At 41.5% G+C, this 13,427-nt stretch overlaps 1 protein-coding gene across 1 annotated transcript; it reads right to left on the minus strand.

Annotated features, from left to right (window-relative positions):
• Positions 1-201: 201 nt before the first annotated feature.
• Positions 202-12,519, minus strand: LOC134454189 (zinc finger protein 239-like). Its single transcript, XM_063205026.1, has 4 exons — positions 12,252-12,519; positions 12,030-12,122; positions 4,171-4,305; positions 202-3,828 (listed from the first exon to the last, which is right to left on the minus strand). Exons 1-4 carry the CDS (start codon positions 12,363-12,365, stop codon positions 3,049-3,051), a joined length of 1,122 nt encoding a protein of 373 aa, XP_063061096.1. The 5' UTR covers positions 12,366-12,519; the 3' UTR covers positions 202-3,048.
• Between the last annotated feature and the right edge of the window lie 908 nt (positions 12,520-13,427).

Below are 13,427 nucleotides of genomic sequence, written 5' to 3' on the forward strand. Positions count from 1 at the left end.
GATTAATGTAATCTACTGAATAACAATTCGCTGCGTCCACGGGCTTCTTTGCTTACTTTTCCAACGACATGACCTACCGCTTATTCAGTGGGCTGTCGCCACCTGGCGGCTTGGAGCATGAAATATTTGAAAATGCAGCCCTGAGTTGATACTGGACAATACAGACTTAGAAGAAATTACTCATTTTAAAACGTATTTTTTGTTCATATAAAATGTTTAATATTTTCACATTGCATAACACATACAATACAACATATCATACCTCAGGACTGAAGCCACGTCTGATCCAGCTTGTTTCTAAAACCCATTTAAACACAAAAGACAACACATCACCATCATTTACCTAGTTCATATTGATTGTTGTTTTCCAGGTTGTTTGTGAAGCGAGTCAGAGACAATGCTTTAAAACAGCAACACCATTTCTAAAAAAAAAACATGTCTATAAAAGCTTTCAGGCAACATCAAAACCCATTGTGACTTAACTGTACTGTGATAAGGGTGAGTGGTATGATACACCGCTCACTCAACTAAATTAAGAGTGTCTTAAACTTTTCCCTTAATATTGGGTTAACTTTCTTCATGCACACCTCCACTGGCAGCTGCATAGGAGATGGCCCATGGGTCAGACAATTTCAGAGAGAATAACTCCAGCACACTGACCATTTTGCTGTTTTGGTCCTAGACCTTCAAAAAGTCTCCAATCTGGTGAGATTACACAGATGATAGGCAGCCTGGAAAATTCCATTGCTGCTCTCTATGATTGTTCTGATCTGAAAGACAGCATGAATGCTCATTCCAAAGCGCTATCTTGAGATAACGAGCCAATCCAAGAGTGGGGAGGGGTACAAATATGATGCGTAGGTCTATTACTCGACAACTGGAAGCTTGTAGGTTCTTTGAATACAACCGACACTGCTGGCTATGGGCAAACTATAAGCCAAATGACACATAACAACAACTAAATGGCCATAGGCGATCGGAAAACTTCACCTCCAACACGAGAAATTACGTAGGTGGTCCCCACACTATGTATCCCTTGTGATATACAGTAGTCTGGTGATAACTGATAAATGATTATTTACTGTTCAACGGTTTTATTTTGGAAACATGTCCTCGACCATCTTTTGTGAATTCATCATAACAGGTCCAATCAGGTTCATTCTGAAAGGTAGAAATTAGTACCGCTTTTTGAAATTATTTGAATTTGAAGCTGAGGTTGCAACGCAACATATGCCATAAACCTGGAAAGGGCATAAACAGACCTTTCCAGAGGTCCCATCCATTCTCTAGTTAACCAAAGAAATGTCTATAGAAAAAGGCTTTAAAGTATTCCTATGTAATAAATGTGTGAAAAAGGTTGGTTAGATTTCCCTTTTTTTGTTCAGTTTAACCAATCTCATGGGATTTGTTTCATGTCTTACTGTTCAGTACTTACATTTACCATTTGAGGCTATTTAATGGATGTCTACAGCTTGAATGAAAAATAACTGGAAAAATGTGGGTGACCCCAAACTTTTGAACGGTAGTGCACGTGACATAAGGTTTTAAGCTGCAATCCTTTGGCAGCCATGCCCCTTTCGGGGACTAGGGTCCATTTCAATATCTAACCTCCCATTCTCTCCTTGTGCTTATGGCCTTTGGATGCGAGTCAATACGTCATTGGAAATAGAAGGTTTTTTTTCCAATATCTTTCAAGCAGAGGTAGCCCAAGTACAAGCAAAAAACTAAAAAACTAACCATAATTTCATTCCAACACAAGTAACTTGACTGAGTAAATGGTCTACTGTTACTATAAAGCAGGGGTCCCAAACTAAGGCCTGGTGGCCGGATGCGGCCCGCCATGCCCCTTTGACCGGCCCTCCACCTCTCTGCACCTCACCATTTGAACTGCTCCAAAGAAGCAATCCTATCTTGTCTTGATAGTTGCTCATCTCACTGTTACATAAACAGGCCTACCATTTCTATTGTATCCTTCATAAACTGTCAATCAACCATATTTTTCTTACCTTTCCTTGGTATTTTTACATGGTTATTAGACATTAAAAGGAATACCTGTGGTATTTCAAATTTGCAAAAGAAGTGAGTACTTCACATGTTTTTCAATCACTTGTAATGATGAACTATTTTTGGCTAGACATTATGGTTATAACAGGCAGTGGCCTAGGATAAAGCCCACATGATTGATCCCGGCCCCTGATCACAATCTGGAACGATAATGTGGCCCCCAGAGAAAAAAGTTTGGGGACCCTTGCTATAGAGTAATGTATCCCAACAGGGGCACTACAGCCCCTCAGGGTTGGGGACCCCTAAGGGGACGTTGATAAGGATACAGCCGAGTGGGGGGCAGGGTGTAGTCCCCATTGGGGGGCATTAGTCCATTTTATTTTTCGATACGGAGGGGAGCGTTTGCAGGCTGATGATGTGTTCAAGGGGGCATTGGGATGCTTATGGTGAGGTCAAGGGGGCGTTCAAAATAGAACCACTGCAATAGAGCGATGTCTCCGATTATGCACTGTTTGGATCAAATTTGGTGATTTTCTTCTTAGGTTTTTATTTCAGTAACACTAGTGTTTAGCCACCTCATTAGGTAGACTGGAATAGCAGGTGTTACCACTAGGTAATATACTGTATGTGCTAGTGTTGTACTTGCACTATACATTTACTTTGGCTACCTCTGCTCAAAAGCAGAGTTTAAAGGTCATTTTCTCATTTGCAATCAGGATGTTGATGTTGGTCCACCAAAAGTTGAAGTGCCTAGGTTGTGAAACTTAAATCGTTTATTATACTGCTGGGAAACTTTATCGTTTTCTCCACGGAGGCGGGGCATCCGGGAAGTACAAGGCCACAAGCAAAAGGAGAGAATAGGAGGTTGGATATTGAGAAGGAGCCTAGGAGATCAGGAGAATAAATAGAGTCCAATGGAAAGTCACACCCATATAGGTGACCCGACTTCATCCCACTACATTGGTGACACATGGTACAGTATGATTGATATTGATTGGTAATCAATATCAATCAAATTGAAATTGTTTGAATACATCACATTACTCATACATTTGACAGACTGTGGGCATTTTCAGGTGGGGGCATGGTCATTTTCTGAGACAGATACTCAAATATGTTGGGAGCCGATTTGAAACGCTGCTGAGCTTCAGGCGTCCTGATCATGAACTGACTGTCTTCCGCAACGCAGCATCTTCTGTCGAGGTGGTGTTTGAGATTTCCAGCCTGGGAGAAATGCTTGCCACACTGGGAGCAGTTGTATGGCTTCTCTCCCGTGTGAATGAGCTGGTGGTGCTGGAGAGTCCCCGCCCGTGAAAAGCTTTTCCCGCACTGTCCACAGCCATAGGGCTTGTCTCCGGTGTGAATGCGTTGGTGGGCTTTCAGGTTTCCCGCCTTCGAAAAGCTCTTGCCACATTGCGGGCAGCCAAAGGGTCTGACTCCCGTGTGAATGTGCTGGTGCGCCTTGAGATTTCCCGCCTTCGAAAATCGCTTCCCGCACTGTGCACAGCAATAGGGTTTCTCCCCCGTGTGCGTGCGTTGGTGCGCTCGGAGGTTTCCCGCCTTGGAGAAACTCTTGCCGCACAGAATGCAGTGGTAGGGCTTGTCCCCGACGGGCAGAGTGCACTGGTGTCCTCCCAGGTGGCCTGCCTGTGGTAAGGTCTTCCCGCAGAGGTGGCAGTCGAGGGGCTTGTCCCCGACGTGCATGTGCTGCTGCTGCTGGTGCTGGTGGAGATTTGCCGCTTGCGAAAAGCTTTTCCCACACTGCTGACACTGATAGGGCCGCTCTCTCGTGTGAATGCGCTGGCGTCGTCTGATGTGTCCTGCCTGTGAACAAAAGACATTCAACGTTTTAGTGGTGATGGGCACAGAGCTACAGTATGCTCTGCTGAATGTCTCAAAATGCAATGAACACATCATCATTACAAACTGGGCACTTGTTAAGTCACTGTCCATACAAAAGAAGAGCTGTTTATTCTTGAAATGGCACCTGACAGATGACAAAGATAAGCAAGTGCTATGAAATCTATAAGACAAACAATAAGATTTGTTTATTATGTCAAAAATAAGGTATGGCAAATCCTGGTATGTCACTTATTGTGTGTCTGTTTTCAATGAGGCGATTGTAGATTCTTTGCATTCTCTGTGCGTGTGTATGTGCATAGTTACCTGTATTGCGTCTGTGATGAACTGGTTGGCCCTCTGGAGGTGAAAGCAGACTTGCACATCCACAGCCTTACGAAGCGTAATGTATTCCAACGCGCCAGCGATCTCTATGACTGAGTCTCTGTGTTGCATCAGGAGCTGGAAAAATTTAAATGATGTACAATGAGCAAGTTAGACATTATTCTAGTTAGTGCAGCACAATATTCACATCCCAAGCTTTAAATAATTTCACCAAAGTAATTTCAGTGTGTGCACGTGTGTGTTTTACAGGAACAACACAGGCGGCATGTTTGTGTGCGTGTGTATGTTAAATATTGTTTCCTTGCACGTGAAGTTAATGTGACTAGCCATAAGAAAACAGGCCACATCTCTCAGAGACTACTGAGAGCATTTTAGGCCTACAGTTTGAGGTGGGCATGTTCTCCATTGATTTTCATTGACGTGACAGAGGACCACAGATCAACCTACAAAAGATGTCTGCACTTGCCGTTTTCCGTGTAAAACAATGTTGTGTAAAAAAATTAACTAATATTAATATTGTATTGATATGGTGTGTTCCGGAGCGACAGGAAAAATATGCCTCTGGGAGTCTGCTACTTTCCACCTGAAAGTCAGGTCGATCAAACTACAAAATATGGAGGACCAAATATACCTGCTTTCTTATCAAAGATTTCTGATAAAGTAAACAAATGCACGTAAAATACACGTAAAATTCACCCGGTGGTTTTAATTTCACAGCATCATCACATCACATCATCATTGAGAGGCCATATTAATACAACTCCATGCTGGCAATGTCCATGAGCTGTTTTGCAACCATTAAGTCTGTACCTCCCAAGACAATTTTCAAACGATCCACAGGATTGCCAAGAATTCTCAGAAAAATGTTGTCACATTTGTAATAAATCAACATCACCCATCCATCAATGCAGCACTCACATCCAAAAGGGCAAAAAAGTTGAACACATGACAGCTTTTATCCAGACAAGTTTTGTTGTCACGCGGTATGGATTACCCTACAGTGCTAAGTTAACTACAATGAATTAACTTAGTCCAACACTTGGACTAAACATTAAAACTATGCCAAAGACATGTATGGATTTTGCAGACAGGATGGGAATTGAAAGCACACCAGGCTCTCTCAACATTCAATAAAGTAATCGAATGAAACGTCCAGTGTTTCCCACAGAATTTTTGGAAACTATGGGGCAGCGGGGATGTTTTTGTTGGGGGGGTGTTTCACGTGGGGCAATGGGCGGGGCGGTGCGGACGCAGCGTAAAAAAGAAAGAAATAGGAGCACAGATAAGAATTTAGGAGCACTGTGAAATTGTTAACGTACAGACAAAAAAGGTCTAAGACAGTAGGCTATACCTTTTACCCAACACACATAGGCATACACATTCTACATAAGGGGTGCTGGTCACAGGGCCAGTTTTTCAAAATTCCTCCCATAAAAGTGTAAAAGGGCTGAAGAACATATTACACATTTATGTCTATACACGTTCATTACATACAGTGCACTCCATAATTATTGGCACCCCTGGTTGAGATGTGTTAAAAGCCTTAAAATAAATTCAGTGTTTATTGCAGAAGAATACTGTCACACTGAAAATTTTAGGAAAATGTAGCCTTCAACTCAAATGAATTGTGGGAAAATAAAAAAAATCCCTGACTAAAAAATAATTATTTTTCATTAAATCACCTGTTCCACAATTATTGGCACCCTTAACAATTCCCAGGAAATAAATATAATTGAAGAATTTCTGTCATTTCTACAGTAGTTTACAAAGTTTACCAGAGTATGTAGGAACATTTAATTAGTAATTCATCACTTCCTGTTTCCCTGGGGTATAAATATGACGTGACACCGAGGCCATTTCTCTTATCCACTCTTAAACATGGGAAAGACAAAGGAACACAGCATACAAGTGAGGCAGATGTGCGTCGACCTTCACAGGTCAGGCAGAGGCTACAAGAAGATTGCCACTCAACTGCAGCTGCCCATATCTACTGTGAGAGGAATAATTAAGAAGTTCAAAACAACTGGAACAGTGGTAAACAAGCCTGGACGAGGACCCAAGTTTATTTTGCCACCACGCACAGTGAGGAGGATGGTAAGAGAAATCAAAATATCTCCAAAGCTCACTGTTACAGAATTACAACAAATGGTAGCATCTTGGGGTCACAAAGTCTCCAAATCAACCATCAGGCGCTGTCTACACGCCAACAAGCTGTTTGAGAGGCATGCACGGAGAAAACCTTTCCTCACCCACAATCATAAACGCAAACGTCTGGAGTTCGCCCAGCGGTATTTGGGCTTCAACTGCTTTGGTCAGATGAGACCAAGATTGAGCTTTTTGGCAACAAACACTCTAAGTGGGTCTGGCGTGCCACGAAAGATGCGCATGCTGAAAAGCACCTCATACCCACTGTGAAGTATGGGGGTGGGTCAGTGATGCTGTGGGGCTGTTTTGCTTCCAAAGCCCCTGGGAAGCTTGTTAGGGTGCATGGCATCATGAATGCTGTGAAATACCAGGACATTTTAAATCAAAATCTGTTGCCCTCTGCCAAAAAGCTGAAGATGGGTCGTCACTGGGTCTTTCAGCAAGACAATGACCCTAAACATATGGCCAAATCTACACAGAAATGGTTAACCAGACACAAAATCAAGCTCCTCCCATGGCCATCTCAGTCCCCAGACCTCAACCCCATTGAGAACCTGTGGGGTGAGCTGAAGAGGAGAGTACAGAGGAGAGGACCCAGGTCTCTGGATGATTTAGAGAGATTCTGCAAAGAGGAATGGCTGAAGATCCCTCTTTCTGTCTTTTCCCATCTTGTGAAACATTATAGGAGAAGATTAGGTGCTGTTTTGTTGGCAAAAGGGGGTTGTACAAAATATTAACACCAGGGGTGCTAATAATTGTGACACACATTATTTGATGTCAAATAATTATTTCTTTATGTGGGATTTTTTCCCCACTGAATAAATGCACTTGTATTGAAGGTTGGATTTTTCTCTTTTTTTTCCATTAAGGTCCCATATTATTTAGAAAAAAAAAAATAATTGGAAGCTAAAAAACACATCTTAACCAGGGGTGCCAATAATAATGGAGGGCACTGTAAGTGTAATGTAATGTAATGTAGTCTCATGTTATGTTATTGCGGCAATGTGGGAAGAACTTTGTGCGTGTGTTGCAATAGATTGCAATTTATAGCTTTCACTAGAGAAGGGGTTCATCTGATAACCATCATCTTTCAGTTACGACACTCTCAACACTCAAACACGCAGCGCAATCTGCCTCTAGGGGCTCGAACTCACAACTTCTCAGTTAGGAGGGAGGCACAGGTAGCCTACGATACCACCGAGCCAAAGGTATAGGCCGATAGCTCAGCACTACTACGTCTGTAGGCAGTGTTGAAGGTTGGATTTTTCTCTTTTTTTCCATTAAGGTCCCATATTATTTAGAAAAAAAATAAAATATTTGGAAGCTAAAAAACACATCTCAACCAGGGGTGCCAATAATTATGGAGGGCACTGTACATACATATCATACAACTGTAAAACAAAGCCTGGTGAGTGTCAGTAAACTCATCCCAACTGTCCCTTCTCTCAAGGTTTTTTATTGCTCCCAAACCCGAGTTAACTACAACAACTTGGCTAGGCTTTTGATCCCTCTGTCTTTCAAGCACTCATGGTTTTCTCTATAGGATGTATTTACTCCAGGATGAAAATGCGAAGGAAATCGTTTTTCAAATCGTTTAATAGAAAACGGAAATCGTTTTTAAAAAAAAAGTAAAAAAAAAAAAAAAAAATTTTTTTTTTTTTTAAGATTTTCGAAACTATGGCGGTATGGGAAACACTGGAAACGTCACATTTGAAGTTAGCAACCAACTGAAACTCAACACACACTTTCTATTTTGATGGCTGTGATGATGAAATTGCAACAATCCTATAGCTGTTTTGCCAAAGCTGTCACAGTAAAACATAACATTTCATTAAATTACATTACACTTAGCTGACACTTTACTCAGAAGCGAATTTTTTAAAAGTCTAGTTCAGGGTATTGGTTACTGTCCCTGGAACAGTGTAGGGTTAAGTGCCTTGCTCAAGGGCACCTCAGCCATGGAGTGAGACGGGGTATAGGAGGGTGGGATTCGAACCCGCCACCATTTGATAGATCTAAAGCTCATCTCCTTCACCAGTAGGGCACAGCTGGCCTCACTGTGAACAGGGTGCGAACAGTGCCACTGAGCAGTAGTCGTTAGTAGATTGTGTTGCAAAACTAAGATAGTTACATTTACAAACATGGTTTTGGTTCTGAAAACACTTTGAAGAGGGTCTAAATGGCTGATATTTTGTGTTCAGTGTTCGGTTTCAGCTCTAGAAATTGAATGACCGGCTTATACAGTGTGTTGGCTGTCATGAACTGCCTGCTATGCACATCAGTCAGTGGCAGGCACAACAGGGGTCGATACTAAGAAGCTGGTTCAGGAGTAAACCAGGATAAGTTAAGAGGTAAATCATCTAATAGAAGAGTCTGGACTCTGCAGTCCTCATTTTCGTAAATACAGGAGCCAGGTTGTATCTTGTAGGCAAGTGGGCTATCCAAAATAAATAAGTGGAAATGGGCGGGACAAGACTTCGACAAGACTTCAGAGGAGAAAGCGGTTGGACAACTTTCTTAAAGGTGCGCTGTGTAATGTTTTTGCCGTGTATTTGTTCGGTCCTCCAGTTGTGCGTCAATGTTGCAACCTTGCGTGAGAAGAGCACTAGTGGCTCAAAGTGGGAGCTTGGATTGAGTTCACTCACTTTCTTCACTGTCTCCTTATCTTTCTCTCTGTGCATCTCTATATGTACATAAAACAGCTGGAGTATCATTGTCCAAATGAGCAAGATAGGTAGGAAGGCCAGGTTGTGGAGTACCTGTTAACTTGCATATTCAAGCAGTGGATGGCCTGTGGGTAGGTACTGTCCCTAAAACATGTGGTATTGCATAGGATGCTGCAGTACCCTCTCCCTGACGCTAGGCATGTAAATAGATGGTGTGCAGGATGAAGGGTAAGAGGTGATGTTCTTGGCTGTTTTTGTCAATTCTGATGCTATAATGTGAGGCTAAGGTGGGAAGACTGTGGCCGATGATGTTAGAGGCTCTGCATACCATCTTGTCCAGCTGTTACACATCAGTTCAGCAATGACCCAAGTACTGGAGTGATATGATCTCTTTTTAATTTGGTTAAAATTCTAGAAGCAGCATTAAGGATTACACCGCATTCCACTTTATTACGCAAATGACATTTTTCGCTGTTTCCCCAAATAATCAATAGAAATGACAGCCGTCATAATTTTCAAGTCATCAGCCATTAGAGTACAACTAAAAACTTTTTGAACGAACCTTCCAATGATAATGGTATTTTTTAAAATAATAAAAAACTTAAAATGCCCAAAAGTGCTCTGTTCCGAATTATTATGCAAAACAGTTTTATAGTGTTGTAATCGAAATTTCTTTCTTTTTTCCCATTTACATCAAAACAGTTGGCATTTGGTACCTTCTAAATTACATTTCAATGTTCAAAACTTGGTTATAAGCTGTAACTGGAATGCTGCATTTAACATTGAAGTCAATGGCAGGGCATTGCATGGGAGTTATGGAAGCCCAGATATCCTTGATGCTTTGCTCTTAGCTGTTTCTGTTTGTTTGGTCTGGTGACCCACACTTCACTCTTCAATATACCCGTAGATTTCCATGCCACGTTTAGGTGCTTTGGTGGTATCGACATTCTAACTCACCAGACATAAAACCCCATGAATGGGATGTTATGCGAGATAGATATTATGTGAGTTAGAAGGTCGATACCCCCAAAGCACCTAAACGTGGCATGGAAATCTACGGGTATATAATCTACGACTGTCATTTCTATTGATGAAGAAGTGAGTTGTGTGTCCGATCGTATCATTTTATGTGTGTTTACTCAGTAAGAACCACCCTCCACTTTGGTGTTAGTGTAATAAGCCTAAACTAAAGAGGGTCATTTCACGTGAAATCAGACACTTTGGGAGCCGACCGACACAGATTTCAATCATACTTGCTGTGCCTGTTTAGCAGCAAGGTAGCACCCCAGAAATGCATTTGTGTGAATCTGACGCCAATATTAACGGAGAAACAGACTAGCTGAGGTTTACATATGAGGGTAGAACACTATACATTCAACATTGATTATGTAAGTCACAAAAATATGTCTGCGGTGTTGTTTGAAAGCTCTTTTCTGGCTCTACACATTACACAAACAGCATGGAATACAACAACCTTCAGAATATGAATTATCATACATTGAACATTTCAAAATTGAATATCAAAAAAACTTAAAATTCAAAATGGCCGGTTTCTTGTCTAAATATAGCCTGTAAGGTCATAAACAACACCTGAAAATTGGGTGTTTGGTTTTTTATTAATTTCAGAGATAATGGGACATAAAGATTGAAATGAGTTGTAATGAAGTAGTAATAGAGTAGTGTCATGGACAGGCCTGGCCATCTGGCAAAACGGGCATTTTCCTGGTGGGCCCTGCACCTTTGTCTGTCCCTATTCCAGGAACTCCAAAACTACACAGCTTCTGCCCATTGTCAATGGACACAGTGGAAGCTAGGCCATTTTCAGCACTCAGAGAAGGCAGGGTTGAAAGAATAAGATCAGTCAAGGATTTGTTTTAATGTTCAAGCATCAAAGGGTATGTTGTAGCTGTATATGATGGCAACTAGTGGCTAGCATGTGTTGAGGAATACGCCGAGCACTGGAGAGGTGAAACTGAACTTCCTGCATCCTCATGGACCATCTCCATCCTTCACATATTCTGATAACACATGCTGTCATGTGATATTACTATGGTCTTACCATATTATTACTAGGTGATCTGTATGATGACATATTTTTGAGTCCCATTATCTCTTAAATGAATAAAGAACCAAACACCAGCATTTCTGGTGTTGTTCATGACATTGCAGGCTATGTTTACAAGGAACTGGCCAATTTAGAATATAACGTTTTTTGATATTCAATTTTTAATTTTTCAATTTATCATAATTCATATTCTAAGGGTTGTTGTATTCCATGCTGTTTGTGTAATGTGTAGAGCCAGAAAAGAGCTTTCAAATAACACCACAGACATCTTTTTGTGACTTACACTGACCGATATAATCAATGTTGAATGTATAGTGTCCTACCCTCATATGTAAACCTTTCCTAGTCTGTTTCTCCCTTAATATTGGTGTCAGATTCACACAAATGCAGTTCTGGTGTGCTACCTTGCTACTAAACAGGCACAGCAAGTATGATTGAAATCTGTGTCGGTCGGGTCCCAAAGTGTCTGAATTCACGTGAAATGACCCAAGAATATAACATCAGCTATCTTCTAAAAGTGCCATAAGGCCTAGCTTTGAGCGGAGCACTGAAACTGACATCACTTAGCCCACACATCATCACACTAAGGTTAATCTTGTTCAACATTATTTTAAGTTACAGTAGACTGATGTTTGTTATGTGACAAATACTTAATTGGCTATTTTGGTCTAAATATAAATGCCTTATTATCTCATGCTCTGTCAAGCTTGTTGAGCCAGCCCTGGACAAAGTTAAGAGTGCTGCTGATCACTGAGCTACAACCAATAGTCATTTCACTGGAGTGTCTAGTACCTAGATGGGCAAGAAGTGACATTTTCTCTGCCTAGCTAACCACTCTCCCTTGTGTAAGACAACCAGCCGCCACTATAGGGAACGTAGGCCTACAGGAGTTTTGGATGGACCAGCGAATGATGTATGTGTGTCACCTATCGCGCAAATAATGTTTTCCAGTCCGATTGTCTCACCTGTAAAGCTTCCGTGATGCATTCTTTAACTTTCTCGAGTTCAGGGCACGTCTGCTTGTGATTCGCGCCGATATGGCGCAAAACGTCTTTTATCTGTAAGGCACATAACATGCGCACACATGGTGCAAGAACATGAGCTCCGAAAAACGGTCTTTTCTGTAAAATACACGTTATCGACTTCAAGTCACTAGACAAAACCTTAAATTAGCTACGACCACTTACCTCAAACTCCTTCATGCTAGCTGGGTGCTCGCTTGAACAGTCAGCAACATACGGCAAAACACTCCCAACGTTTGACTTCAACCCGGCGTGTACACTAACGACTGGGGTCTGCATTATTAAATAGCCGTGTTTAAATTTGATTTTATTCACCCGTGCTTTACAGACTTGAATTTAGTGTGCAATGTCGAACTAGCTACACCTACTGCAAAACAATTCCGTGTTTCTTTCGTTGTTTATTTTTTCCGGCGATGTAACGCTTTTGTGCAGTGGCTTATCGCCACCTGGTGGTTTGGAGCTTAATCTCATGGCACGGAAAAGCAGCTGGGCATTTCAGTCGTGCGAGTTTGGCAAGACCACTCCCAGTCTAGTGTAGTAGTAGTAGTAGGCCTATTCAAGGGAGAATGGCAGGGCCGGATTAAGATGGCCTGGGGCTCCTAGGCTACAATTTTGCATAGACAGTGTCATAATTATGAGCTATAATTGAGTATAACATGTCTACCAACTTTACTGAACACAACAGATACATTTTGCAATATTGCATCTTGTCACAATTCTGTAAATTTTCACTTTTGGTCAATCAGGGCCCCCCTGGTAGGTGGGGGCCCCTAGGCTGCAGCCATATCTAGCCTGTGCGTTAATCCGGCCCTGGAGAATGGCTATAAATAACATTTGATTGAAGCTCAATAGTGAATGTGATCCTCATTACGAAATACAACTCCTTGTATTAGGCATAAACAATGATGGACAAGTTACTCAATAGGCATACTGATTATTACATGTTAGGCCTACTGCTTTTTCAAAGTTAGCCTCGCCTACATTACAGTATCAATTACAATGTAAGGTATTGCACTTTCACCTCCCGCATACTCCAGGAGGTCTTTCGGCAGACCAAAAAGTGGCAGGTTCAGGAATAGCATCTTTCTGACCCACCACTCAGAACACCATTAAAATCCAGATTATAGTAAAATGTCTTGTCATTTAAGTTACAGTTGGGCCTGTATAACACCAACCCCCCGCTTCAATGGAAGCATTCCCCAGGCCTAATAAAGAGCATGGAACATTTGAAAGCAAAGACTTTATTATACATTTTATACTTATTATTATTATTATTATTAGGGCCAAATATTTATTATTGAAGGTACACCGCAGGAAATGGCCAAAAAAGGTACTGCAACT

The sequence above is a fragment of the Engraulis encrasicolus genome, chromosome 1 (genome assembly GCF_034702125.1).
Source record: "Engraulis encrasicolus isolate BLACKSEA-1 chromosome 1, IST_EnEncr_1.0, whole genome shotgun sequence".
Classification (NCBI taxonomy): Eukaryota; Metazoa; Chordata; class Actinopteri; order Clupeiformes; family Engraulidae; genus Engraulis; species Engraulis encrasicolus.